We start from the raw sequence: 15890 nt of genomic DNA, 5'->3' as shown, positions 1-15890 counted from the left end.
TTACCTTCATCAGAAACGCCTACCAAATTCACCGTAACTACAGTGCTTTTAAAAAGATAAAACAAAGAGGGTGCATGCAAGGGTCCAAAATGTATGTCATGGACAAAAAATGTAAGCCACATTGTAGCTCTTTTCATACTCATAGCATATTAATCTGTCACATTAAAATATGCTTTCTTTTCTTTGAGATGCTTTATTACGTCATACTTTACATGTGAAAGATTTGCAAGTTCATGTAATATGGGATACAATGTTTTATATACATCACATATAGCTGTAAAACATTGTTTTAATCCTCTGGATGGAGGAGGAAGGGCATTTATTTAATTTCAACTCTTTGTTCAGAGGAGGAGAGGTACATTATAGGTGGAGGGGCACTAATTACACCAAATATGGTAATTAAAGTGCTATAATTAATTCATTTCTATAATGAACTTATTATTTTCCCAATAAGTTAAAAGCTTTATAATATTTAATACATCAGGTTGAATTCTTTTTCTCTTCTCTTTCTCTTTTGCTCCAATAGTCTACTTTTCTTATTGACTAATACATGATCATGTGAAGGTCATACATATTTATTAACAAATTTCCATATTTAGAAACACTGAGTCAATATCACTTTTATGTTAACATGGCCCACCCTGTCAATAAGTGTGCTTGTGATGTCAAGCTTTCTTTGTCAAACAATACAAAGTTCGTCAAAGTGGTGTCCTGAGGCTCTCATTCTCCTTGCAAATAATATATGCTTTCAAAAAATATCATTAAATGGTCATGCTTTTCACTTGTTCCTGATTGGCTGAGGCAAAACTTTCTCACCTTGATATAACATGATACCCGCCAAAAAGTTCCCAAATGTAGTAAACAACTGACCCAGGTCATAGTGACATACCCAAATATAGTAAACAACACGGCAGGCCAAGGTCATAGTGACATTCCCAAATATAGTAAACAACAGGCCCAGGTCACAGTGACATACCCAAATATAGTAAACAACAGGCCCAGGTCATAGTGACATACCCAAATATAGTAAACAACAGGCCCAGGTCAAAGTGACATACCCAAATATAGTAAACAACAGGCCCAGGTCATAGTGACATTCCCAAATATAGTAAACAACAGACTCAGGTCATAGTGACATACCCAAATATAGTAAACAACACGGCAGGCCAAGGTCATAGTGACATTCCCAAATATAGTAAACAACAGACCCAGGTCATAGTGACATACCCAAATATAGTAAACAATATACCCAGGTCATAGTGACATATCCAAATATAGTAAACAACAGGCCAAGGTCATATTGACATTCCCAAATATAGTAAACAACAGACCCAGGTCATAGTGACATACCTAAATATAGTAAACAATATGCCCAGGTCCTAGTGACATATCCAAATATAGTAAACAACAGGCCCAGGTCATAGTGACATATCCAAATATAGTAAACAACAGGCCCAGGTCATAGTGACATACCCAAATATAGTAAACAACAGGCCCAGGTCAAAGTGACATACCCAAATATAGTAAACAACAGACCCAGGTCATAGTGACATACCCAAATATAGTAAACAACAGGCCCAGGTCATAGTTACATACCCAATGGGGACAACCTACGTCATCGGAAGGGATATCGGGCACACAAAAACAATGAAAAAACGCCCGCTTCATGATGTAAAGCGGCTGAAATTATCACATAAAAGCAATGCATCTTCTAAATCTATCGTGCGTCAAAGACAGTGTGTTGTTAGAGACTCTGTGAAACTATTAGAAATCGTCAAACTAGCTAAAATAATGCAAACACCTCGACACAAAAATTTTCGACAGCAGGGATATCGGTCACATTTTTTCACAAACACGTTATAAGTTGTAAATACACAAATTTTGCTGTCACAAAACTGTCCCGTTTACTAAAGTGTAATATATGAATGTTGAAATAAAATATTTCAATCGTTATATCTGCTAGTGGAGAAACATAGACGGTGCTTTATTAGAAATTATAAAAGGGATATTGGTCACACTTAGAACTTTAGGGGTAACGGTCACATCCAAAGTAACTAAAACTGAATATAACAGCATTGTACATGTAGTCGTTATTTAAGCAGCATGCGACTCCAGTGGATACGCCGCAAAAAATACCTTTATTGAATTTATCTGATCTTGAAAGACGACTTTTAACCCACTATCAGCAAATGGTTGGCGAGCTATTGAAATCGCCTTTCGTCCATTGCTCTTCATCCGTCCGTTTTTTTTGTTTTGACAGCGTGGCTATCGGTCACAATTTATTCACTGAAAATATGTCAAGTGTAAATTTCGTAACTTTATTGTTATTTACTTATATGAATTACCTTATATTTCAAGTAGTAACTATAGTTCATTTTTATCTGCTTCAAAAGTGACGTACCTGTATAATTGGCGTTTTGTTGTTTTTGAAAAGAATGTCGTTCACATGGTAACGGTCAAATCCAAAGTTTTTGAAATGGTTTGTCGCTCCGTAAAGATTGCTGAAATATTGCAGCTTGATTTTCCTTATCTAATCATTCAAGAGGAAATACCACGAGATACATGAAACATCATTAACTATTATCGTAACTGTTTTTTTGCTGAATACTTTGATTATTCGTACACTGTATATTGTTTTGTTTTTGTCTATACATGTATTTGTACATATCCATTTGTTCTTGCATTGCCTTTGCGTGGAATGCTTGCTGAAGCAAAGTGGAACTGGGGCAACCCTTACCAAGACAAACTACATCTCCATGTAGTACCATTGTACTAATTTGAAGTACGTTTCTGTGTTAAAGTAATTATAATTTAAAAACTTCGCAGTGACAATATATAAGAAACTACATAAAACTTAAAGATGTAAAGGCATCCGATGTAAACAAAAGGAAAACCACACTGATCTATAAGCAACAGAGATACGTGAATACATGATAGACAGGATCACTGAGGGTTTTTAGCTGATAGCGTTTGTACAGTTCTTCATGACAGTTCACTGATAGTTTCTCCAAAGATTTTCAACTCAATAATTTGCTTTATACAAATAAACACACTATAACGGTTGAAAAGGTAAATAGAATATATCTTAACAACAATATCACAAATGATCATACGCAAACAAATTATAAAAGCAAATCAGTCGATAACAAGAGGCCCAGGAAATATCGTGACGTCTACCATTGGATTTGCAAATTAGTCAATTTGATATGTGGGACCAATATCTTTAGCGCTTCATGTTGAATTAGCCGATGTCCAGTTGGCATTCATGCTCCCCTAATTGTCAACTGGACGCATTTTCATTTGATAACAATTGTATGATAACATTTAAAGATATTTGCATATCTAAGGAAAAAAGCAATATCGTCAAGGATGGCACACAAATTATGACGTTACACGAAAATAGGCGGATAGCAGATCATGCACCCCTGAATGTCAAATGCACTTGGTAAGTATAAATAGTGGGGTTGCAGTGAAAAAGTAAATATATCTACATGTATATGAATGCTATTAAGCACCGTGGTAGTCAAAAATTTCAAAGATAATCAAATATTCATTATTTTGTAATATTATCTGTCCCAAAAATGAGCATTAATAAATACAACCCTATGACATAAATGAATATCAAAATATCTATATCAAACAAGATATTTGATAGTTGTATGTCTACATGGCAACGAACTTCAAGTTGTCGACTACCGTGCTTTAATTGGTGCATTATGCACAACAATGGTAAAGAGAGAGATAGTACTTATAAAATTCCAAGAAGGTCCATTAAGTACATAAATATGGGTAATAACTCCTATATGAAAACCAAAGATGACTACCAGTTGGCCATTGTGTCAATGGATCGGTCCCAAAATGAAATATGCATAACTATGCTCACATGTGGAATTTGAACCATAGCAGCAAGTTCAACTATTAGAATCAAGAAAGATGACTTTCTAAACATGGAATTTAAAATAGATCCTTAATACTCTCTGGCAAATACATGTATTTGTATCGAAACAAATGATGTTTTCTTGTTTCCCATCTCGATTTCTGATTGATCCCGAAATATTTTATACATAACTGGATCTACATATGAAACCCCTCCAGTACTTTCAGAGAAATAACAGAAACAAAAGACGGATGGATGACAATGGGGGAAAGGTTTTTTATAACTCGCCAACCATTGCTGATAATCGGTTAAAAAGTCATCTTTCAAGATCAGATAAATTCAATAAAAGTGTATTGGCGCTTTTCCACTGGAGTTGCATGAATGCGTAAATAACGACAACATGTACAATGCTGTAATATTCAGTTTTCGTAATTTTGGATGTGACCGTTACCCCTAAAGTTCTAAGTGTGACCGATATCACTTTCATAATTTCTAATTAAGCACCGTCTATGTTTCTCCACTAGAAGATATAATGAATGAAATATTTTCTTTCAATAGTCATATATACATATTAGTAAATGGGACGGTTTTGTGGCAGCAAAATTTATTTTTTTACAACTTGTTACGTTTTATTGAATAAAATGTGACCGATATCCCTGCTGTCGAAAAATATTGTGTCGAGGTGTTTGCATTATCTGAGCTAGTTTGACGATATCTTATAGTTTCACAGAGTCTCTAACAATACAATGTCTTTGACGCGCGATAGGTTTAGAAGATGCATTGCTTTTATGTCATAATTTCAGCCGATTTTCATCTTGAAGCGGGCGTTTTTTCATTGTTTTTGTGTGCCCGATATCACTTCCGATGACGTAGGTTGTCCCCATTGTACCCAAATATAGTAAACAACAGGCCCAGGTCATAGTGACATACCCAAATATAGTAAACAACAGGCCCAGGTCATAGTGACATACCCAAATATAGTAAACAACAGACCCAGGTCATAGTGACATATCCAAATATAGTAAACAACAGGCCCAGGTCATAGTGACATACCCAAATATAGTAAACAACAGGCCCAGGTCATAGTGACATACCCAAATATAGTAAACAACAGGCCCAGGTCATAGTGACATACCCAAATATAGTAAACAACAGGCCCAGGTCATAGTGACATATAAAAATATAGTAAGATATTAGAAAAAGCAACTTGATCAGTTTACTGCAATCAATCATATCACTTCCTCAGGATGAGAAATCAATTTATCAACTTAAAACAGGTTGCTAATGTATCCTTTTTCATCAATTGCATGAGTTTGGCATACAAGTATTGTTATAACAGCTGGCATATTTGAGCTTTTAGGCTTCTGTTAAAATATCACTACCAAGCTGAAGTTATAATTAAATGTATATTGGGTACATTGACATACTGTATTAAAAGATAAAGACAAAGAAAGAACAAAGAGACAAAGAGGAAGATCAAATGTGAAAGTGCAATATTAATTTCCTTCCAATGTTTGTGTTTTTGATTAAGGTACACTTCAACTAAATATTATATACCCCTGCTCATTTCAAAAACTTATTATTGAATTAGAAATTTAGGATTTTTATATGGTTATAATTGAAATAGGATTGAATAACAGGCATTAAAACCCTTGTAAGTTCTCTTCCTGATAGTATATATATATATATAAAATCATATAATACCAGGTACACCACAGTTTAATGAACCCATCCTTTTCCTATTGATGCCGATATGAGTCATCTAGAATTCTTTTCCTATCTAGCTACAACAAGATAGTTATTTCTCATGAACCATTTTAAAAATCAAATTGAATTTCATTTTGGTCAATGTTATTCTGTAAAAGAGTCTTAAACTTGATAGGTTTATTTGTGCATGGACGCAAGAATTCTGTGCTTCACATAAAATATATATAAACTTGAAGTGTTATTGAACTCACCTCTTTGCATGGTGACACAGTTTGTAGATGATGAAGATGACGGCAACGACAAGAAGAAGAGAGATAACAATAGCGACAGGTATCACCCAATCAATATCTTTAGATCCACCTGTAATACACAGTTATCTCATTGAGAAATTTAGCTCTACACATTAAAATCAATTTAAAACTTCGTTATTTTGAAAAACAAATACATGTAGTTAGCTTTGAATACACTAAGAATGTAAACCTGTTCATCAAATATAGAAAACAAAACGATATTAAACATCTATGAAATAGAAATTATAGGTATACATTTTAATTTGAGGAATTAAGTATTTAATTTCTACAAGATTATGAAATAATTATTCTAAATTTATACCAATTGCAAAAATTTCAATTTAAATGAATTTCATTCTTAATATTGGTTACCTTTAATTTAAGCTATTCACTAACCTAAAACACTATACCATCTCATCTTTTTAATCTAAATCTAATTGATATTGGTATTAGTATATCAAACTAATCACCAACGTATACATCAAACTGTAATGAAAACTTATATATACCCAGTATGAATTCCAAAATTTCATGAAATATCAAATTAATTAAAAACCCATATATCAAAGTATATGGATCATTTTATAGACAATGGGTTTTTTCAAAGCAACAAGTTATGTTTATTAAAACAACAAATTCAACAATAATACAATATTTTGGTGGTTAATCACACATTCCACAACAATGTTAGCAATTAAAATTAAAGCAGTATGCAACATTAGGTACATAATTAATGTTATCAGTAATAAGCCTGTGCCAGCTGATTAAACCACACGAGTTCCCCTTAGACACGAGGTCAGACTAAATATAGCTTAAAACACTGATGCACATTGTTTAAAGCTGCATTGTGTCCACATAACATACCATATAAATATTTGTGTTTCATATTTATGTCATTGTTGACATTTCTAAAAGCTTGTAATATGATGTGGTTGCAGCTGTTAAACTCACTTGAAATATGGATTCAAATTATAACATGACAGCAAATTAGTGACTTCCTCTTCTACAACGACATGCAACAAATATAGACTTCCATAGCTGTTGGTCATCAAAAATACACATTAAGGATAACAACATGAAAATCCCCCTGGTGTTATAAAGCACCTCACATGATATAAACACAATGCATGTCTACATCATCAGTCAGCTAAAAACAGTCATAGGGCAAACAATCTTGGGAATCATACAACGAAATAAATTGTACAGGAAAATGTAGTTTATAGATATACATGTTCATCATGTATAAAGCTCACTTTCATGATTTACATACATGAACACAACATGAACCTGAAAATATAAGAGTTCATGCATGTGACCTAAAAGGCCAAATGGGCATGTGTTACCCATTTGATTGCATGGTTATAATAATGAAAAGTATGGTAACTTAATTCATTACTTTATTTCATTTGACCTCTGTGACCTTGAATGTATACATATTAATTATATCAAAGTAATTATATGGAAAAGACTTTCAGTTTTTTAGGTTTCACAACAAAAAAGAGTGTACAGGAATATAATCATGGTTCAGATACATAATGTATTATTTTTTGTTATTAATGCTGTTATCATGGTTTAATTCTGTATGGCTTTTAATGTGTTACTCTTAAATCTATCCCATGAACTCAGAAGTTAATGACAACTAAAACAGATATGGATAATGATATATTATCTTCGTAACAAATATGTGGTGATTTCTTGAAATAGATGTAGTTTATAGAGCTATAGAACTAAAGATCACCGAATTGTTATGCTATTCTGCCAATATTATGCATGATCGACTGTTATGATTTTGGCAAAAATAAATACCATTTACTGATGAATACTCATGTATAAGTCCATGTTACAAATACATATTTTGTATATGAAATAAGTTGCGTTGTGTTTTGTCAATCGAAAGTGCACAATCAGTACTTCATTTCACATGGGACAAAGATATAGAGTGAAGGAATTTCTTTGATTGCTAATATACTAATATAGTAATTAACAATTATCTTAATTTAGTTTTTTCATTTTCTAAGGATATCAATAAGGTCAAACTTCAAAATGCCAAAGCAATACTATGTCAAAACATAACTTATGCTAGTGCAGGGTGAAAGTAGCACTCGATCAGCATAAGCTTCCATTTGTTATGGCTGGCGAATGAGAAATACTAAATACAGGTTTTATGAAGTAGTATGGAATCATGAATATGCAAAGTTGATATGTTGTTTAGGAACATGCACAGTTATTTTTTATTTGTCATCACTTTACTCATTGATACCTGCACACTTACCATGAACTGAGATGGTTTGTGTTGTAGCGTCTACAATTTTAAGGTTTCATTGAAACATTAGAGTTATAAGTGATCTTTATTGGTTATAATATTCCTAAAGGCATGCATCATTACTCCATCATTGTTTAGAAATTGTATGAGATACTACAAGTTGCATACATGGCTTTTGTCTGATTTGTTATATATATTTGTATAAGTTAGCTTTAAATTTGTTATATCATTTGAAGATTATGTAAATACTGGTAATCTAAAACAAGAGACCCATGGGCCTTAATGTTCACCTGAGTTAGAATATATAATGAAACAAATAATGAAACAAATTAAAGACATATAAACACTATATGCTGGGCCTTGAAGTTGGTCAGTGATTTATAAATTTGACTTTTTAGACTATGAAGAGTATTTGCTTCCATCAAACCTGTGAACTTAAAGGTATTTTTTGAAATTTTAATCATTTTGACCCTGTTTGGTCCTGCCCCTCTGGTCCCCCAGGGGGTCATCGAGGACTGATATGCATATTAAAATGCTATATCTTAGGCTAATAATTCTAACCAAGTTTGACTAATTTCCTATGAAAATTGGGCAAATAATGTTCACAAATATGTTTTCCTATATAAACTAAAGTAAACTTGACCCCTCCTTAGGGGGTAACGTGAGACCCCAAGGTCATATGAATCACAATTTTTATAAAACACCTTAAGACCTTTCCATCTATAATTATTTGATTCTACTATATCCAGAATTTTAGAAGATTTTTGAAGTTTTAGCCTATTTGACCCTTTTTTGCCCCGCCCCTCTGCCCCCAGGGGGTCGGCCAGGACCAATGTGGATATGATATTAAAATGCTATCTCAGGCTAATAATTCTAACCAAGTTTGACTCATTTTCTATGAAAATTGAGCAAAAAATGCTCATTAATGTGTTTTTCCTATATAAACTATAGTAAACTTGACCCCCTCCCCAAGGGGAAACAGGAGACTCCAGGGTCATATAATTTACAATTTTTATAAACAAACTTTAAGACCTTTCCATCTATAAAGTGTATTTGATTATACCATTTCCAGAATTTTAAAAGAATATTTTTGAAGTTTTAGCCTATTTGACCTTTTTTGGCCCCGCCCCTCTGCCCCAAGGGGGTCGGCCAGGACCAATGTGGATATAATATTAAAACTATCTCAGGCTAATAATTCTAACCAAGTTTGACTCGTTTCCAATGAAAATTGAGCAAAACATGCTCATAAATGTGTTTTCCCTATATAAACTATAGTAAACTTGACCCCCTCCCCAGGGGGAAACGTGAGACCCTAGGGTCATATAATTCACAATTTTGTAAAGGACCTTAAGACCTTCCTATTTATAAAAAGTATTTGATTTTACCATTTCCAGAATTTCAAAAGAAGATTTTTGAAGTTTTAGCCAATTTGACCCCTTTTGACCCCGCCCCTAAGGCCCCTGGGGGTCAGTCATAGAAAATTTGTTAATAGGATTAAATGGCCATCTCATACTGATAATTCTGACAACATTTGACTCATTTCCTATTACAAATGACCAAATAATGCGCAAAAATGTTGACTCATTTCCTATTACAAATGACCAAATAATGCGCAAAAATGTGTTTTCCCAATATAAACTATAGTAAACTTAACCCCCTCCCCAGGGTGAAACCAGAGACCCCAGGGTCATATAATTCACAATTTTTGTAAAGGACCTTAAGGCCTTTCTATCTATGAAGAGTATTCGATTCTACCACATCTGTGAGTAGAGAAGAAGATTTTTGAAATTTTACTCAATTTTACTCCTTTTGGCCCCTCCCACAGCCCCCTGGGGGGTGGGGACCATATAATTCACAATTTTGATTGGCCTTATGCCTCAAAAAGTTTGTGCAAAATTTCATTGAAATTGCTTCAGCAGTTTTGGAGAAGAAGTCGAAAATGTAAATTGTTTACGGACGGGCGGACGACTTACGACGCACGACACACGACAAGGGACTAAAGGCGATTAGAATAGGTCACCTGAGACTTCAGGTGACCTAAAAACAAAACCAAAACATGAAACTGTCTTATTTTTACTTTTAGAAGCTACTCAAAGATTTCAAATGAGTTGCACTGAATTAATTATAAATATCAGAAAATCTTATCTGAAATAATGTATATTTTTTGTAGACTTTAAAATAAACAACATTTATAGGGATAAATAATTCTGTTATGTATAATAGTAGACACAAACAGTTTCTGACTTTCTCATTTTCTCAAGATTAAAATTTTGAGAACAGCTAAAATTTCCTTAAAAATCTAAATCTGCATAGGTACATACACAAGCACTTGTACATTATGTATGCCGCTGCTCAAAACTCCTAGACATAAAAGCCTTAAGATTTGCTGATGATCGTCCAAGAGCTCTATAGAAATCAGGTTAGACGTTCCAATTATAACTTAATCAACAAACAAATCAGCCATGGAATGCTGTCTGGCAAAGGTTTAGTAAAAACAGACAGATTTAGCGGCACGGAAACCTCAATTTTATCAACGCAACCCAAATAATAGTTTACCAATTCTTAGGTTTTCTGGTCTAATCTAGATCAAGTTCATTTTCAGGTAAAGTTTTGTTTTGATAAATTACTGCCAATTTTGATTATTGTAAAATTCTGGCACTTAGCAAAAAAACCTGGAGTTCGATATAGCCCAGATTGTATGAGAATGGAGCACTGACCTAAATTCCATCTGGGTGTAAACAAATTTTAATGCCTTTTGTTTTGTTTAATGTGTACCTACTAGGTAAAACTTTGCCTAGATTTTCAATTGAAATGTCATTGTAATCATGCAATTTAAAACATGCAAATAAAATCATAACTTTAACTTTTCATTCAAATTAATCTGTACCACATGCTTCTACCAACTAACCCAATTAATCCAGGACAATTAAAAAATTAATCAATATTATGTGCAGTCTCACAGCTATCACATACCATTTTATATACAGTAAAAGTTGGTCAATTTGACATAATGTAGTCTCACTATACTATAATATAATATTTGTAAAGAACGAGCCCCGCATTAACAGCGTAAAATAAGATTTAAAGAAAAGAAAGTAAACAAAATTGACAAATTAGATTAAATTTACTTTATTATCATCACCGGAATTCCTTTACTTTTTAACTTATTCTACATTAAAGAAGTGATAGCTGCTGTTCTGACTGATTCAATATTGATAATTAAAATGTAAAATGTCAATAACATGTTAATAAAACAGATGAATCCAGAGAAATAATTTGACCTGTTGTAATGGCGTCGGGTTTGAGGTCAATCGTGACATTGGTCACAACCTCAGTTAAGGTTTGTGTTACTGTGCGAAACACGCTGGTTGTCTCCCCTTCTGTTGTGGTGATTGTCTCGGTGGTGGTGATGGCTGGAAGACAGGTGGAAGAGAAACATGGGAAAAGGTGTTGGTTATAATATAGTTTAGTTATGTTGGACTATATATCATCAGGACTGTTCATCTCATTGGATTAAAATGTGCATGCACTGTATCTTTGTAGTCATTCTAGGTTTTAGCTGGAGTTTCTCGGAATTAAAATCAAAAGTTTCAAAAGGCTATTATTTGTCATTAAGGAACCCAATGACTTTATCTAAGCAATTTCTTGAAGCAAATGAATCTGAATAATAATTACATCACTGTATGATATTGATTATAAATTACAAATAAAATGTATTTCATTTTTTCTTTAAAATCTATTGTAAGGAAATATAGCAATTACATTTTATACAAAAGGGACCATACGTGCAATATAATAGATACATGCATATGATATCTGAAATACTTGATGATTTTGTATTTATGTGCACAGTACTTGTTTGATAATTTAATACATCACTAAAACCTGATTCACTAAAGATAGTGGAGAAAAGTGTACAAAGGAAATAATGGTAGAAATGGTACAAGGATAACACGTCATTTATCATTTGTATTCCTAACAAATGTAAAAGGTGCAGGTGTTCTTATTATGATACCTTGGTACTTGATTTTAATCAAGATGGAAGAATACCCTGAAAATAACATGACAGTGTGGTCCAGGTGTAGCTATAGGCTTTTCCTTATACTAGGTCAATTTTACTTCTCAATATCCATTTGTAGGTCACGGTGACCTACATGTACCTTGAGTAAATGTACTCACTATAACTCACACATGTGAACCTGTGACCCATGTGTCGACTCAAGTTCTGGTGACATATGGTTTACAGAGAAGAGAGAACCATACAAGAAGGAAAAAGAACTGATAGATAGTAGAGAGTTTATCATATTTACACACTATCATGTAACAGCACTCATTATAGGTGACACATATCCGTATACAAGAAAAACATAAAAAGTAAAACTTTTTTCTTTCATAAAAAGAAATTACTAATAAATGTATTTGTAGATCAATAATTAGAACCTCGTTGAATTTTACTCTTTTTGTTTTAAAATTACAAAAAAGTAACTGAAAAACATCTGTGGGTATTTAAAACTCATTAGAAAAACTATTTATCTCTTTTTAATTAGAATCCTCTTGAAATAGATCTGATGAGTTTGATACTTGTTGAATTTAGAACTTTTGCCAGGAGAGTTGACCAGGTACAGAAGATCTGATCCAATCCCACTTAATCCCTAGTGAGTAGGACAGCTGGGAGAAGTCTATAAACACTTAATTTTGTACCTAAGATTGCTTAACTTTGCACGAATTGCTGCTAATTAACCATATGGTGCCGACCACTTTCCAAGGAAAGGCTGGGTCATGGAGTACATTTTCATACATTAAGATAGCCAAGTCATTTAATAATCATATCAATATATCATAATTATATATCTGAAATATATATAGTGCAGTTGTACTTTTAGATTATTTAATGTTATGAGAATACAAATATTTTGCTAGCATAAAAAGGTGATATATATATACAACATTCTACATATTATTTCAAGTAAATCAAGTATATATTTAGCATACGTAGCTATATTGGCCACCAGCTTTTATAAGATTTTCTTAGCTAAACTCTTGTTACAGATCATCTCCCCTTTGTCTGAAATCCATAAAGACTGTAGAATATCTCCCTTGATTGCAATCCATAGCATCTAGATTATCTCCCCTTGTTTGAAATCCACACATTCTAGATCCACCTTATTTAAAATCCATAAATTTTATTGATTATCTCCCCTTTGTTTGAAATCCAGACTCTATAGATTATCCCCCCTTTGTTTGAAATCCATAGACTCTATAGATTATCTCCTAGTTTGAAATCCACAGACTCTGTAGATTACCCCCTCCCCTGATTGAAATCAATAGACTCTATAGATTGTTTCTACTTTTTAGAAATCCATACCATCTTATTTGAAATCCATAGACTCTATAGATTATCTTCCTTTTGTTTGAAATCCATACTCTATAGATTATCTCTCCTTTGTTTGAAATCCATAGACTCTATAGAGTATCTCCCCCTAGTTTGAAATCCATAGACTCTATAGATTATTCCCTGCCTCCTTGTTTGAAATCGATAGACTCTATAGACTATCTCCCAATGTTTGAAATCCAAAGACTGAAGATTATCACCACCTTGTTATGAAATCTATAAACAAACTACACAAATACTCTCCCCCTAGTTTGAAATCTATAAACAGACTTCACAGATTATCTCCCCTGTTTTGAAATCTATACACAGCTTTCACAGATTCTTTTACACTAGTTTGAAATATATAAACAGACTAATCAGATTATCCCCCCTAGTTTGAAATCTATACACAGACTATACAGATTATCTCCCCTTGTTTGAAATCTATAAACAGACTACACAGATTCTCTCCCCCTTGTTTGAAATCTATAAACAGACTACACAGATTATCTCCCTGTAGTTTGAAATCTATACAAAGAGTAGTCTACAAAGATTCTCTCCTCTTAGTTTGAAATCTATACACAAACTTCTCAGATTATCTCCCCTAGTTTAAAATCTATAGACATACAACACAGATTATCTCCCCCTAGCGTGAAATCTATAAACAGACTACACAGAATATCTCCCCCTAGTTTGAAATCTATAAACAGACTGCACAGATTATCCCCCCTTGTTTGAAATCTATAAACACAGACTAGATTATCTTCCCTTGTTTGAAACTTTTGAGATTTTAAAATTAACAAGAGGCCCATGGACCTTAATGGTCACCTGAGTTAGAATATATAATGAAACAAATAATGAAACATATTAAAGACATATATCCACTATATGCTGGGCCTTGAAGTTGGTCAGTGATTTATAAATTTGACTCTTTAGACTATGAAGAGTATTTGCTTCCATCAAACCTGTGAACTAAGAGTTGTTTTTTGAAATTTTAATCATTTTGACCCTGTTTGATCCTGCCCCTCTGGTCCCCCAGGGGTCATCGAGGATGGATATGGATGTTAAAATGCTATATATTAGGCTAATAATTCTAATCAAGTTTGACTAATTTCCTACGAAAATTGGGCAAATTATGTTCACAAATATGTTTTTCCTATATAAACTAAAGTAAACTTGACCCCTCCCCAGGGGGTAACGTGAGACCCCAGGGTCATACAATTCACAATTTTTGTAAAGGACCTTAAGACCTTTCTATTTATGAAAAGTATTTGATTCTACCATTTCCAGAATTTCAGAAGAAGATTTTTGAAGTTTTAGCCTATTTGACCCTTTTTTAGCCCCGCCCCTCTACCCCCAGGGGGTCGGTCAGGACCAATGTTGATATGATATCAAAATGTTATCTCAGGCTAATAATTCTAACCAAGTTTGACTCGTTTCCAATGAAAATTGAGCAAAACATGCTCATAAATGTGTTTTCCCTATATAAACTATAGTAAACTTGACCCCCTCCCCAAGGGGAAACGTGAGACCCCAGGGTCATATAATTCACAATTTTTGTAAAGGACCTTAAGACCTTTCTATTTATGAAAAGTATTTGATTCTACCATTTCCAGAATTTCAGAAGAAGATTTTTGAAGTTTTAGCCTATTTGACCCCTTTTGACCCCGCCCGAAGGCCCCTGGGGGTCAGTCATAGAAAATTTGTTAATAGGATTAAATGGCCATCTCATACTGATAATTCTGACAACATTTGACTCATTTCCTATTACAAATGACCAAATAATGCGCAAAAATGTGTTTTCCCAATATAAACTATAGTAAACTTAACCCCCTCCCCAGGGGGAAATTAGAGACCCCAGGGTCATATAATTCACAATTTTTGTAAAGGACCTTAAGACCTTTCTATCTATGAAGAGTATTTGATTCTACCACATCTGTGAGTAGAGAAGAAGATTTTAAAAATTTTACTCAATTTTACCCCTTTTGGCCCTTCCCACAGCCCCCTGGGGGTTGGGGACCTCATAATTCACAATTTTGATTGGCCTTATGCCTTAGAAGGTTTGTGCAAAATTTCATTGAAATTGCTTCAGCAGTTTTGGAGAAGAAGTCGAAAATGTAAATTGTTTATGGACATACGACGGACGACGCACGACGGACGACGCACGACGACGGACAAAAGGCGATTAGAATAGGTCACTTGAGACTTCGTCTCAGGTGACCTAAAAACCATTAATATTCTGGTTATTTTAGTGTTCTATTGACTGGTAGCCACTAAGATATATGGATGTATACCAACTATATGTAGGTGCATAACATATGATACATTTTGGACCTGGTGATAATACAGTGTGAGGAAGGGATTGGCCACATTTCTATATTC

General features: G+C 33.5%; 1 protein-coding gene across 12 annotated transcripts in view; it reads right to left on the bottom strand.

Annotated features, from left to right (window-relative positions):
- Positions 1 to 15890, bottom strand: part of LOC138318322 (clumping factor A-like) — a 35174-nt gene that overhangs the window by 6556 nt on the left and 12728 nt on the right. For 6 of the 12 annotated variants that reach the window (XM_069260583.1, XM_069260584.1, XM_069260580.1 and 3 more), the window contains exons 4-6: positions 11419 to 11550; positions 8147 to 8176; positions 5836 to 5944 (exon numbers count right to left, since the gene is read on the bottom strand). In XM_069260583.1, the coding sequence (XP_069116684.1) occupies positions 5836 to 5944; positions 8147 to 8176; positions 11419 to 11550 (271 nt within the window). The remainder of the gene's footprint in view (positions 1 to 5835; positions 5945 to 8146; positions 8177 to 11418; positions 11551 to 15890) is intronic. The other 6 variants (XM_069260590.1, XM_069260591.1, XM_069260592.1 and 3 more) reach the window with 3 other exon arrangements.

The sequence above is a fragment of the Argopecten irradians genome, chromosome 3, assembly GCF_041381155.1.
Source record: "Argopecten irradians isolate NY chromosome 3, Ai_NY, whole genome shotgun sequence".
NCBI lineage: Eukaryota > Metazoa > Mollusca > Bivalvia > Pectinida > Pectinidae > Argopecten > Argopecten irradians.
Note: the sequence above shows the minus strand (reverse complement) of the source record. Positions and strands in the feature narration are given on the sequence as shown.